At 38.9% G+C, this 15,683-nt stretch overlaps 1 protein-coding gene across 1 annotated transcript in view; it reads right to left on the bottom strand.

The window, feature by feature from the left end:
• Window positions 1–15,683, bottom strand: part of LOC145671082 (neuronal acetylcholine receptor subunit alpha-10-like) — a 1,484,349-nt gene that overhangs the window by 386,606 nt on the left and 1,082,060 nt on the right. The window contains exon 4 of the mRNA XM_081739825.1: window positions 14,518–14,562. Within this exon, the coding sequence (XP_081595951.1) occupies window positions 14,518–14,562 (45 nt within the window). The remainder of the gene's footprint in view (window positions 1–14,517; window positions 14,563–15,683) is intronic.

The following is a 15,683-nucleotide window of genomic DNA, read 5'->3' as shown; positions in this document are numbered from 1 at the left end:
AGACCACTAATTAGAGGGGCCTCCCTTCTAAATTTTTCATAACCCTATATTTCCCCTCGGAATAGCTATGTATTGCTGATTGCAGTAGTATTGTATCGCTCAAGTGACTAACTTTGGCATCCCGATTTCGGAATACCACGCTACGCTACTGGCAAACAAGTGAACTGCAACGCAAGTGTCTACTGAACTACTGCACACAGTGCTACAAGACTGACGTCGTTTTTCGCGGCTATTTCTTGTACATGATAAAACGGAGATTTTTTTTCGAATTGCCCTCGTATAAAGCTGAATGTTTGCAATATATTTGACGGTATACAAATACAACTGAAGGAAAGAGACTAGGCTATTTGGCTTGCTGTTTACCGATGCAAGCTTTTAGCTTTTCGTGATTTTCTCGAAAACGGTTTTAATGAATTAAGTTAGGCTGTTGTGCAAAAGAGCTACAACTTGTTATATTTTACACGAGCTATGTCGTGAACTTCATTTTTTTTTGTCCGTCGTCCCGCTAAAGGGTTTTTGCCCTTTCTTCGGGTAAGTGCTTTATATAAAAGGTAGTTTGCAGTTTAATGTGGCTGGTCTAAGAGGTGCACAAGTATATAATATTTATTTATTTATTAAATACATATACACACAGAGAGGTGAGGGAAGGGTGACCATAACATCTAATGAAGTAAAAACATAATATAAGCATGAGACAGCAATATTGTAGAAAATAATACATTTATTATCATGTAGTGCTGAGTTAAGACTAATGCAAAACTGGAATGCATATAGTACAGGAGGCAGTATGGAGAGAAGTAGATGAAGATGAAATGAAGTGCTCTGAACGCCACATCACAAGGTATTTGTTAGTACTGACGAATGCAAGTTATCTTCTGTTCCTGGGGCGATTCAGGAACTGATGAAGACAGAGGAAGCCCATGTTAACAGGTAGTTGCTGTGCGTATGATGGATATATGAATGATGAAAGCTCACGTGGTTCGTAGATGTGAAAGATTTCGGGATCCACTACAGCATCGTCCAGTTGCAAACGATAAAGAGTCATGAAGTGCTGTAGGGGAGTATCAACGTAAGTTGAGGGTGCGTCGTGATCCCGATCGTACCGTAGGATATCAAGTAACATGGAATGCTGCTGGTCAATTCGCTTGCAAACGTACCGAGTACGAAATGTTCGAGATGGTGCAATAAAGGTGGAAAGTCAATCAGCTCGTAAAGTAACCGTGTCGGATGCGGTAAGCTGAGGCGATGTGCTAGGCGTAGAGCATGGTGCTCTAGGATAGCCAACTTTTGATAGAATTTTGGCGGTGCAGATGTCCAGGCAGTGTGACCGTATGTTAATGTACTGCGCATAAATGCTTTATATGTATGAAGTACTGTTAACGGTTTTAATCCCCAGGTTGTACCAACTAGGTGCTTGAGGAGGTTGAGCCGATTTTGCGCTTGGTGTATGACTTGGTGAGGTGTGGGGTCCAAGTAAGTTTGGAGTCAAATATGACACCAAGATTAGTAAGAGTATTTGACGCCACGACAGATGTATGATCTACTTGGAGGTTTAATCGACTTGGATTCCTATATATACGTGAACGGCGTCTACGTGGCAGGAAAACAATAGCCTGACTTTTAGTAGAATTAATACTTAACCGCCACACATTACACCAGTGAACGAATGCATCAATTGCCGTTTGCATAATTTTACTGATGGATTGCACTGTGCAGGCTGTCGTGAAAAAAGGCGGTGTCGTCAGCAAACTGAAATATGTTGATGTTGTTTGGAACAACAAGGTCGGCAACATACAATAGGTATAATAAAGGAGACAGTGACGAGCCTTGAGGAACGCCAGATTGGATGAAGATCGGATGAGAAAGTGTTCCATTAATAGAGATATATGCTAGTCGCCCTAGTAAGAAAGAATGGATGAATCTGATATACGAGGATGGTAGAAAATAGTTATGGAGTTTGTATAGTAAACCAGCATTTTCTAGATCAAAGGCCACCAGACAAGAAGGAAAGCCTGTGTTGTATTGATCATAAACAGCTGTACATAGTCGTAATAACTGATCCAGCGTACTAAAATGAGGTCGAAAACCGGCTTGATGAATAGGAAGTAGATTATGAGTTGTAAGATGAGCGTGCATGCGGCGGACTAGAATGCGTTCTAGTATTTTGCAAAGGCAACTGGTGAGATGAATAGGGCGATAGGACTGTACGTCAGTTGGAGCTTTGTTAGGTTTGGGAAATAGAAGAACTTTTGAGTATTTCCAGTCGATTAGAAAAAATCCATTTCGCAGGATAAAAGTATATATGGCGCTGAGAAAAGTTAGAAAAGCAGGTGATGCTTGCCTAATGAGAACATAGGTAACAGAATCAAAGGCTGGTGCAGTGTTTCGTTTACGGAGCAATGTTTGGCGAATATCATCTGGTTGGATCGGAGTGGTAAGTTGATTATTGGGTTCTAAAGAGTGGTTGATAGATGGGTGCAGAGAAGCAGATGTTGGATCTGTACGTCGGTTTATTGAATTTTGTAGGCGCTGCGGTGTATGCCAACCAGGGAGAGGTGTAAAAATATCTTGAAAAAATGAAGCAAACGTATTAGCTTTATCCATATCAGTGATCACTGCCTGATTATTGTGAACAATGGGATATGATGTGCGGGATACTGTCCCGGTAAGTTGATGGAATTTGTGCCAATATTTACTGGGATGTGATTCACTTGCAAGTGTGTTGCAAGTTTGAATCCAATGTCGTTTCTTATAGGCAACAATATACTTAATTCTAAGGTATTGGCGATGAAGTCGAAGCGCTTCAAGATTACCCGTAGCCAGGTATTCGCGATGTGCTCGACGAGAAGCGGATATGAAAGGTAAATAGTGCGGAGGCAATTTTGGTTTATGTAATTGTACTTCTGTTGTTGGAATAGAACGGTGTGCTGCATCTTCAATAGATTCAGTAAGAGTAGCGATTGTGTGATCAAGATCAGATTGTGTAGTAGGAATGAGTAGTGTATTAATAGCATTGTTCAAATCAGAGCGATATTGTTCCCAATTAGCTCGTTTGTAGCAGAATACTTTCTGAGGAGGTAGCTTAGGTTGAGAGCGAGGGGAGCAGTGAAGTGCAAGTTTGATAGGTACATGATCACTACCTATAGAATCGAGCACATCGATATGTATACTCTGCGAGAGAGATGTTGATGTGATGACAACATCAGGAGTAGTATTGCTGACGGGGCGTGTAGGTTTCGGTAAAACATGGAACTCGGCAACTGTTTCAGTGTGAAGAAACTCGAGAAAATTAGTTTTATCTCGCTGTGACCGGCTATGAATGTTTATATCCGCCATGATAATGTAATGCCTAAAGGTAGAAACGATATATCGAAAGAAGTCATAGTTGATTGCTTTGCCTGGACGAAAATATATGGTGACGAAGGTGACAGTACGGCCTCGAAAATAAATAGTCATGACATTATGCTCAGGAAGATGGTGTGTGAGCTGAAATGGAACAGTAACTACTCGATAAGGAAGACGTTGGCCAACACCTATAGCTGTACCGCCGTAGACTCTTGGACCAGATGGAGCATCGTGTCGGAGAAGATGATATTTCGGAAAATAGCAGGAAAGATGTGGTGCGAGGTAAGTTTCGTTAAGTGCAAAGGCTGCTATATTTTCTTCTTGCAGAAGTTGTGCGAAGAACACGTGATGGGTTAAGACTGATCGAATGTTGAGGAAAAGTAAATTATAAGCCATAATGATACGTAGTATACAAGTATATGTAGAAGCACCCATATTAAACATAGACTTCGATTGGTTGAATTTGAAAGTGAACTGTAAGTCCGGAATAGGTAGCATGAACTTGTAAGTTAAACAGTAATTTGGCTGCATACATGATCTGATTCAGGACGTGCTTGCGATCAAAAGGATGAATATTTTGTAAAGAGATAGTAAGGAAACGCAAGAGATCTTCAACAGTTATTGGGTGGCGTAGCGAATTTGCTGGTGGTGTTGGAGTATCTATTGCCATTTACCCTGTCACGTTTGAGGAATGACGTCCATCGACTAGCACACTATCCGGGGAAAGGGAAGGAAGAAAGGATTGGAAAAGGAAGGAAGCAGCCTGGGACCTGTAAGTTAGGTACCACCCTGGCATTTGAATGGTGAGAATGAGGAAAACCTCATTCAGGGTGGCTGGCCTGAAAAAGCGTTTTACACTTTTTCGATCGAGTGCCCCCACCGGGAATCGAACACAGGACCGCTCGCACCGAAGGCGAGAGTGTTAACCACTACTCTACACGGGGGCACCCCATCCCCTTGGGTCCACCAGAGATACTAATATAATAAAGATAATGAGTTTTTAATTTTGTTTGTGAGGCAATCCTAGAAACAGCCCGATTTGGAGCTAACACTCATGAAATCAATTGCCGATAATGCTTTCATCATTGGGAATATGTTTCGACTTAGAATGCTTATAAATTCCATATCATCATTTTTTGGGTCTAGACAGGTGGCCAATAGTGTACAATCTGGAACAAGATGTACAAAATAATATTAAGTAATTTCTTTTCCATGAATTATTTCCTTAAGCATTGTCTACTATTTAACTGCCCCAAATAATCGCTTTTATTTGTAAATAACAACCAGAAACAAAACAAACTTTTATAGAAAACTTAGATACATAAGCCTCAGAAAAACTTGTAGCATAGTTTCATTTGATAACACTGGTCTAAACATGTTTCGTCCTAGCTAAATTTTGTATGACTTTTAAAGTATTTTCAGATGAGCAATTCAAATTTGGTATTCAAATTTTACTATAACGTGTAATTCCATACATATAAGAATATTTCATTAATTTTTATGTGGAAATACAGTTCTTTACGAGGGTCACTACGAAAGTTTTGAGATGTGAAATGACTTACATACTTAAAATCAATTTAACACTTAAATTTTCTCAAAGTATTCACCATTACAATGTACACACTTTTGCATCCTCGAAAACCACTTTTGGAAGCAATGTTGCCAGTCTTTTTCTTCAAGTGTTGAAAAGTTCATTCTCGTAAGTCACTACAGCTTCTTCAGGGCTGCAAAATCTCTTCCCTCGCATACTATCTTTGATCCTGGGGAACAGAAAAAAAATCACACGGGGCCAGGTCAGGGCTATACGGCGGATGAGTCATAAGTTTGACCTCCGTAGATTCTAAAAACTGAATTGTGATGTTGGCCGTTTGTGGGGCGCGTTGTCATGATGAAGCAGGATCCCACGCAATCCAGTTCTTGGACGCCGTTCCCGAAGCTTCTGGAATACTTTTGTTAGGCAAACAGTGGTGTACCACTGAGCAGTAACAGTCCTTTGTTCTTCAAGTGGAACAGTTGCAACATGGCCAGATTTGGAGAAGAAAGTTGCGACCATCTTCTTCCCCACACTTCGCGATCGCTTCACTTTCGTGGGTGGATTTTCGTCTGGAAAGATCCAAACTGTAGACTGGCGTTTATTTTCAGGGTCAAATTGATAGATCCAAGTCTCATCACCAGTAACAATGTCAGAGACGCGTCGAGAATTGCCTCCATCAAATCTTGCAAGCATTTCTTCACATCATTCCACACGCATGCGCTTGTGCTGTTCAGTCAAAGTGTGAGGCACCCAACGAGATGAAACCTTTCTGAGCCGAAGATTATCATGAAGAATTTTTGTTACCGCTGGCGATCCAATGTTCACTGTAGATTCATTGTCCTTGAAAGTTGTTCGAGGATTTTCTCGAATCATTTGTTCCACAGCGGCAATGTTTTCATCTGACACAGCTGTTGCCGGACGTCCAGCTCTCTCTTTATCTTTAAGCGATGTCCGGCCTCTTCTGAATTCACCAAACCACGGAAAAATTGTAGCACGGGAAGGAGCAAGGTCCCCAAATGCCCCAAATGCTTTTGTTTATTAGTAGCCGTGTTTTGTGTGAGAAAACTGAAATATGCAAAACTAGCGCCTAAAGTAGACGGATAATGTCTGTTATGTGTGTGGTGAATTAACTTTTAAGTGTAAAGAAAGAAACTTCACTTCCTGAATTCGAAAATGTTATCATCTTCATTTTGGTTGCAAGTTAAGGAATCAGGACAACATTTATGTACTTGAGATTTGTTGTGATACATGTTCAAAGCTTTTAACGGAGTGGGCAAATGATTCTCGTCATACATCATTTGCTGTTCCGATGGTTTGGAGAGAGCACAAATTTCACAACTATAGTAATCTAATAAAGCAGTAGCTGAAAGCATATGACTAATGCTGCCGTAATATCTCTCTCAAAGTACACTTTCTCCATTATCGCTGGGATTTTCTTTTCAGACAATTCGGACGAACAGAATGAACGCTTTCATAAGAATATTTCTATCATGGATGAAAGGTACCAAGCACAATGATCAAGTATGTTGGCAGATTACTGCTGAACTCAGAAAAGGTACGTTCCTTACGCAAAATGTCAAGGAATACCAATCAATACACACACATTATATATACATATGTATTTAATATAATGAATTTTGGATCATGGGATTTTATCAGGTTAAATTTATTATAGGACGCATCTTCAGGCGAGAGGTAGAGCGGTTCAAAATGTATGTAAAAATAGTTATGTCACGATCCCGTCAAGTTAAGAAGATGAAATTCAGTGAACAAATACCTTATTAACAACAAATGGACATGTATCCCAGGAATTTTGAAAATTTTCGTTTTACGTGGGAATGGAGCATTTTTCATAATTCCTTTCTTCGTATTGAAAACAATTTTGTCTGTTGTTTGTGATTTCATCACGAGGAAACCGTTGAACGGTTTGAAATTAATTGGGGAAAATAGTTAATACCTACCTTGAAGTGCGCTTTTATCGCGCTACTTTTAAAAGGCATATTCTAAGAAAGTAAAGGGAATTCAAAATCCATGTAAAAATTGCTATACAGACGCCCATTAAGTTAGGGAGATAAAGCTCAATAAATAAATCCTCAGCTAAAAATCTGTTGACACGAGTTGCAGCGCTTTTCTTTTAATTTTCCGTTTTAAAGTGGGAGGGGAACATTTCATAAAATTTCTTTGTTCACAGAGAAATCGACGTTTTTCGTGATCCCATCACAGGGGAATTTTTCACCCGTTTGAAATTTATTTTGCAACATAGGACGTACCTATTTAAAGCTTGGATTTTTCATGTCACTTAGATTAATGGGACGGAGATTCAAAATTTCTGCAAAAAATAGAGTATCAAATGATCTTTTATCATTACAATTTTTATGAAAATTCTTACCCTAAGGAGGGGTTCATTTCTTAAACCTATTCTTTCCGTACGAAGAACGGGCATTCCAGTTAGTTTTCCTATCGAAACCAACCAATATTTTTTGGAGAGAAAAACGTTTTATTTCGTAAACCAAAAGCCAGTATAATTAACCTAAAGTGACATAGGATGAGAAATCATGGATACACAAAATTTTGTATTGTAGTTCAGTGTGACTCAGAACGCTCACCTCTGGTGCTTGTCTTCTCTGGCTCGATCTAAAGTCCTTCCAAACGTGCTTTGTGGTAGATCAATATCTTGTCCGTGAGTTCTCCCGTTTCCTCGCACTTTCGTTATTTCACCATTATCATTTATCTCATCATTATTGTCTACTATATCCCTTGTACATAAACGTTGGACGTTCAACTAAAGAAAATGGAAATATAAAATTATTTTAACTGGTCCGTGTTTAGCACTGAAACTTAGTCGGATTCTCTGTCATAAAAATAATAGCAAGAAAATTGAACCCCTAACAAGGAAACCTGTAGAGTTTAATATGTATACTGTAATTTTTTTTAGGGGTACGGGAATAGGGTAACATTGAAATCTTTATTCATCAAATTTAGTTTTATCATTATAAAATAAGTTTCTACTCCCAGCCATTAGAGGGTTACGCCCTCTCTTTGGCATGGAGTTCAAAGTATCTCTATTGATTTCAAGGTAATGATATATATGGGCAAAGTGCAGTAATCATGAACACAAAGATTAATAAGTGTAAAATAAATCCATAGATTATTTCTGAAAAAAAAAACAGAAAAGTGCAGATATATGTTTGAGGTGCTAGGATACTAATAGGAATTACAGTACATAAGAAATATAATAGAATAAAGAATAAGGATGATTATGAAAATGAGATGAAGTGCTTACACGTCACAAACAGAGTTTGATTAGTGAGACAGATGCAGAGTCTGTCCCGGGGCGGCTCGGGACTAATGAATACATTGGGAAGCCCTTGTTAGTGATGAGGATATCTGTGCTAAGATGGAAAGAGATGAGGAGGATGATGATTAATGACACATACTTCATACATTTCCCATTCAACCGCAGGAAGATGTTCGTGTTTCACATACATAGATACAAAGATATTTAATGGGGAGTGGTTGTATTGGTATACTGCGTCGGTAAGTGCGTCAATGTGAAGTATATCAAAGAAAAGCGGATGGCCTGTTGGGATGTGAGAGGTTATGTACCTAAAGCGAAGTTGTGCGAGATGCTCGGTGATCTTTGGAAAGTCTATGTACTCATACGTGAGCCACGTCGGATATGGAAGTTTAATTCGATACGCCAGACGAATAGCATCTCGTTCCAGGAAGCTAAGCTTTTCATAGAAAGAAGCAGAAGCATTGCACCAAACGGTATGCCCAAAAGTAAGGATCGGACGGAGGAATGCTTTGTAAGTATGAAGCAATATATCGACTTTTAGTCCCCAAGTTGTTCCTGTGAGGCGTCGCAAAAGATTTAATATAAGATTGGCCTTGTCCGTTAGTTTTTTCAAGTGAGCATTTTAGCTGAGTTTTGAATCGAAAAGCACGCCCAGATAGGTAGCAGTGAGGGAAGGGCGTACAGGGTACCCATCAACACTTGGGCGCAAAAGAGTTGGGTTTCTATGAACTTTTGAACGACATTTAGGCTGTAGAAATACTAGAGCTTGTGTTTTCTCGGAGTTAATCATTAAGTGTCATTTCTTACACCACTTGACGAAATTATCAAGTGTTGCTTGTAAAGCAATGTTAAGCTGATGCACAGTTTTACCGAGTGCAAGAAAAGCTGTATCGTCAGCATATTGATAAATAAAGACGTTGCGTGGTTTCAGAAGGGATATCGGACGCATAAAGGATATATAAGAAAGGGCTGAGAGCTGATCCTTGTGGTACACCAGTTAGAGGAAAAATCGGCCAAGAGAGAGCTGTACCAACTATAACATAAGCAATGCGATTTGAAATGAAGGAATATATTAACCTGAGATAGCACACGGGAAGTTTAAACGACTGCAATTTTTTAATGAGGCCATAATGAGGCCATAAACCTTATCGAACGCCTTCTCTAAATCCATGAGAATAAGACATGATGGTAAAGCTTTGTTATATTGGTTAGTAATTATTGTGCCGAGACGAAGTAGCTGGTCATTTATGGAAAATCCAGGGCGAAAGCCCGCCTGATGGATAGGTAACACAGAAGTTGTGTCAAGATACTTATGGAGTCGACAAACGATATTTTTTCCAGTAGCTTACTGAATACTGAGGTGAGCTGGATGGGCCTGTAAGAGGATACTTAATGTACAGGTTTATTATGTTTGCGAAACATGCAAATTTTGGAGACTTTCCAATCTGAAGGGTAGAAACCAGTTTTAAGGATGAAATTGTATATTGTTACTAGGAGTAGCAGGAGTGATGGCGGGGCTTCTTTGATATGTCGGTAAGATATCGAATTGATCCCAGGTGCTGTATTTCTTTTCCGTGCTAGTGCCGTATGGAGTTCATCGACTGTGATGGGTGAAGTAAGAGGATGGTCTGGGTCAATGACGTACTCCGTGAAAGGTTGTAAGGCAGGAAGACAAGATATATATGTCCGTTCACAACGTTTGGAAGCAGCTGATGGTGTAAAAACGGCCTGTAACTGGGCGGCAAATGCATTTGCTTTTTCTGCGTCAGAATAGAGAGGAGTACCGTCTGCTATGAGAGGGTCGGTTATTGTAGTGCTTTTGGCAACAAGCTGATGAAACCGCTTCCAATAGCGAGAAGGATGAGCTTCCTCGGATAAGCTGTTACACGTTTTTATCGAGTTTCTACGTTTATACGCAACAAGATAGTTACGATCTGCTCTTTGCCATTGATGATGTAGGCGTAAATATGAATCATTCCCAGTCCTATAATATTCTTGAAGATGTTTTCGAGCTTGCTGTAAAAGTGGAATGTAGGTTGGCGATAATTTCGGTCTGTGTGGGTGCACTTGCTCTGTTGGAATATGCTCCTGAGAACTAATTTGGATGGCTTTAGTGACAGTTGTAACACAGAAAACTAACTCAGTTTCATTAGTTGGAGGCGTTTCACAATGAAGAATGCGTTCAAGATCCTGCCGGAAAAGACGCCAGTTAGCCTTATCATATCTCGGAACAAGACGAGGGGCAATTTCTTGGCGTGGTCGTTGCCCTCGAGCTAGTGTGAGTTTTACTGAATGATGATCACTCCCAATCGAGTCCAAAACTTCTGGCTGACAATCTGAAAGAAGATTCAGAGAAGTAATGACAACGTCAGGCATGGTCTGACTGACAGGTCTAGTGTGCGATGGAAGGACATGTAGATGAAAATGGAGATTGTTAGTTAAATACTGTTGAAAATCTGCTTTCTCACGATCACTTCTACTATGGATATTAATGTCCGCCATGATAATAATATTTCGATAATTATTGGCAATGTATCGGAAATATTCTAGCGGGGTAGGTTGACGTGGACGAATTTAAATCGTACTAAAATTTATGATTATAGATGGAAAGTATATGGAGTAAAGGAGATATTCCGGAAAAGTACTGAAAGCTGGCGGTTTGTACGATCTTACTGGATATTTAGGAGAAAAGCCTTTTGCAACTCCGCCTTGCGCACGAGCTAGGTGATCATGGTAGTAATGGCGTTGTAATTGATAGCCCGGAATGCGGGCTGGCATGGTTCGTTTTAAAGCGGTTTCATTAAGTGCAAAGACATTGATACGTTCCTCCAACAACAGTGCTTCTAATAATAGTATATGCTGCAAAAAGGATCAAATGTTAACAAATAAGAAAGTAATACCCATAATGAAGAATACTATCCGCATTGTATTAAACAGCAGTTTCCAGTGATCCAATGTGAAAATGAACATAATTGTTAGAGTACAGTGTTGCCACAATCCTCGCTCTGGAGTGGGCTGAAAAATAGTACCAAATTGAATCAAAAAGGGCTGAATTCATTATTTTATATCAATGTAATACATAGCTCTATAACACGAAACTAAAAGAGGTAAAGTTCTATAACACTCCCGCCCTCTTCCAAGAGTCCAAATAAAGAAAGTGCTCTTTTTAAAAAAATATTTAAAAAAAATCCAAATAGGAGGCCTCAGTGGCGTAACAATGGCATTTGGTGCCCCTAAGCAAAATACTTAGTGGTGCCCCCTCACTCATTTAATAGACCAATGTATAACCATCTGTAACTTACGCGCATGCGCCACATCCCACATTTGACTAACTTTGGGCAGTGTTGCCAACATGAGATTTCTCTTTCAGCTAAAACAGGGCTAACAATTCGCTAACTACAAAAAAAAAAAAAAAAAAAAAAAACTTATCACATCTACAAAAATACTGTAAGTAATATTGCAATCGGTATTTAAGAAGATCAGCTAATTATTACTCTCCAATAATGTTGGGATTAGAGCCTAAATAGGTCAGTATCGTCCTCATCCATTTAACACTACATCTCAGTCAACATCAGGAGTGGACGGAGGCAAAATTTCACCCTGCCAATGAGTTTTGTCCTCCCCCCGCACCTAGACCTAGCCTATATTTTACATTTTATTACAGTGATGTTAGGAAATTTATTTTGGGGTGCTCGTTTGGGCGTCCCTGACGTTGCCGTCCCGGGCAGTTGCCCGGTTTGTCCAACCTTTGGTGCTTGGAGAATTTGTCGTTATTGTTGAAAGCCTGTTGTGCAGGGGAATTTTATTTGTAGTTAGTAAGCACAGTACATGTAATATATGACTGGTATCGTATTAATACGGTAATAATTAATTACCTGGAGGATTAACTTCTTAGTCATACAGTGCTGCAGGCACGTAGCCAGGATTTCGTGAAGGAGGGGGGTGGGTCCGTGACATGAAATACTGTAGTCATCACACCAGGGTCTCGATCATTCTAAACTATTTTACTGGAACATATACTGATTCGTTTAGCCAGGATTTCGTAACGGGGGAGAGGGGGGCGTGACATGAAACACTGAAGGCCTAATCAATCTAAACTGCTTTACAAACAATATATATTGGTTTGTTAGGACAATAAAATGAGGATATGTTGGTAAGTATTTTATTAACAAACTACAAAGAAATCTCGAGTAAAATAAAAAAGAAGTATTGAAAATGAATTTACTATATTTACGTTCTTCCTCTGTTCATTCAAATAAAACAGTTTTCCTTTCATTACGACCTCAACTATTATAAAATGTACATATTCACTATTAGAAAAAGTACACTCATGTCCAAAATGATTGTCGCATATCTATGACTGTCTTCTTGTAAGAATATAATTTGATAATGATTTTGCAGGGTACTTTTAATATTGATACCATGTGTATAATCGGGAAATGTATAGACTGTTTGTGATAGGAAAAGAATTATAAATACGAAAATTAGAGCGAGTACAACGAAATGTAGCTAAATGGACAAGAAAGTTTTATTTTTGTTTTATTGTTATTATTTACTGCTCTTTTGACAAAATTTGCCACTTACATATCTTTGCCGATTATACACATATAAACATTATAAGAAATACCGGGAGAATTCGTTATCAAATTATACTCTTACAACAACATATTTATAGACATGCGACAATAATTTTGGACATGAGTGTACAAACTCAATAATGTCTTGTAAAATATTTTACAATATCTGCGTTCCTTTCTCTGTTGAATCAAATGTTAACGAACTTTCTTTTCACATATATTTTTTTTTATTCCTTCAACTACTGTCTGTTCCAAACGAAAGGTTAAAGGAATAGTAGAAAATTGGTTTTGAAATAACATGTTTGATACTGCAAGGATGCGATGACGAAAAATTATGATCAAAAATGTCCACGCTGTTACAGAACCGGCATTATGCTTTCAGAAGCTTGAAATCTCCCTGACTAGTAGCAGAAATTCTAAGAATTGCGTAACTTCCGGAAATTTCAAATTCCCTGACTCTTCCAGGATATCCCACTCACCTCGCCACCATATATTGCAAGTAATACAAATCTCCTAATAAGAAAGAGTAACCAAAAGCTTTCTGTAGTTTTTTTTTAAATTTTAACGCCGATTCTTCTTTTTCTCATTTCATTTCGTTTTATCCTTCTTTAGTTTTTTTCATTTCTGGTCTCGAAGAGGGTGACCGGACCCCCGGACCCCCCCCTTGGCTACGTGCCTGAGTGCTGTAACCTCGACGAGTTTACAGTAATGTCAATCATTTGATACGCAAATGTAATAAACTGCGAGAAAGGGGGGAAGAAATTTTTATTCATGCCATGTTTGGAAATTAAGACCACGAAAACTTAGGGCTCCATTTATATAATTTCTTTCTTTTTTTATTAAAAACCTGGGGCTCCCCCTAATATACCGAAACGTCCTGCGCCCGTAGGCAATGCCTACGCTGCCTACCCTATTGCTACGCCGCTGGGAGGATCCTAAACAACCGTGGAAGTAGATGAAACTTTTCTCGCACGTAGGAAGTATAACAGAGGACGCAAATTAAGAGAAAACAGTTATTATCTTCGGTATGTATTGCAAGGAAACCAAACGCGCCTCTATTTCAAAGTGACCACAAATCAAAACGGTATTATGGCCATATATGAAAAAAATATATACGTATATAACGAGAAACAAATCAATCATCTTCGAGTTCACTCCTCATGACATCACACAGTATGAGTAACGTGTGATGTGGGAAAAGTCTTACTGACATTTTTGAAAATGTGACAAGTATTTGTTAAATGGTGCTGAATTGGGTAGAATTGTACCAACTTTTTCACAAAAAGGGCTGAAAATGCCAGCGTGGTATCAACGGGCCGATGAATGACAAAAAGGGCTGAATTTGGTACAATTGTATCAAGTGTGGCAACAGTGTTAGAGTATGTTATATGGAAATGGATGTGAAATATTGATGTTATATTGTAAACCACCGTTAGTAGCTTTAATAGATATATTCAATTTTTCTACCTGTGGAAAGTTGTATTATTTTAAAACTAGCATTTTGAGTTGAGAAGAACAGTGTGCGCAGTTAAAAACGTATCAAAAGATTATTAAGTACTATTTGGATAATAAACTATTTCCAAGACATACTTCCAATGTTTTTCAGGGAAGAAATAAAATATAAAGAAACTAGGGCGATCTCGCGTGTGCACATTTTGAATCCTTTCAGCTCGCAAACACATCTCCTATGCTTATTAATTCTCCTAAAACAATTCTATATTTAGGGGAAAATACTTAGTTTTCTATACGTTGGTAGTACTAACCTGATTCAGCCAGCAGTTAGTGGTGAGGATTTGATTTCGTTCATCCTGTAATGAGAAAAGAGAAAATTGATTGTCATTTTGTTGATTTTGTCGAACCCGGTTGTAAGCTTCTTTAATTATAATACTTCATTCAAGAGTATTCATTTCCTTTATGAAAATATCATAAATAAATAAAAGATAAAATAAAATACCAGGAAAGTAAATAAATTATACCATATTGTTAAGGTTTAACGGGAAAAGTGTCGCCAAATGAGCAGTGGCGGATTTAGCCCGGGGTCAGGGCAGGCCAGTAGCCAGCCCAAAAATGTAGGGGGGCGGTAGAAGTTGGGGGGCCCGAACGAACCATATTATAGTTCATTTGCAAACCTACCGTGAAACTTTTAGAGAACCTGCAAAATTTAGGGGGGCGGCCCAGGCCCGTAGCCAGCCCAAAAATTTAGGGGGGTCGACCCAATCATGTTATACTTCATCACTATATCATAGTTCATTTGCAAGCCTACCGTGAAATTTTATGGGGGCCAGCCAAAGTTTAGGGGGCCCGGTCCCCCCTTGTTCCCTCATGGATACGGGCCTAGGATGGCCTCCTAGATCCCCGTGGATACGGGCCTGGGTCGGGGATCCAATTTCTCCCCAATTTTTTGGGTGGCAAAAATAATTGAAGCTATTATTTATATATTTTTGAAAGTGTATAGTAAACTTATGATATATTTATCACAGTCTGGGTTCTGGCTGGCCCCCCAATTTTTACCTTCTAGATCCGCCACTGAAAATAAGACACACACCAATCCATATATCTCATTGAGCTGAAGTAAATAATAAGTAAATAATGTGGTGATGGTAAAGACATTACAAGATGATCACTACAGGTGGTTGACTCAGGTGTATATACAATACGGTATACAGGAAGGACAAAATAAAAATACCCCCAAATTTGGTAGCCTGTATTACAGCAGTAATAACGCAAATGCGACAGACGGGGTATACATATCAAAATCGCTTTAGTGCCTAATGCTATAATTACATATTTCAAATCTACATGCAAATCGAAAACATGCAATATTACACTTGTCATGCAGTGTTGTAACCTAAGAAGACTATACAGTATCATGAAGATCGAAAACAATCAAATATTAGAGCATTCTATAACAGTATCGATGCAAATGAGA

This window comes from Thermobia domestica, chromosome 15 (assembly GCF_964235325.1).
Source record: "Thermobia domestica chromosome 15, izTheDome1.hap1.1, whole genome shotgun sequence".
Lineage (NCBI taxonomy): Eukaryota > Metazoa > Arthropoda > Insecta > Zygentoma > Lepismatidae > Thermobia > Thermobia domestica.
This window is presented reverse-complemented; position numbering and strand designations above follow the sequence as displayed.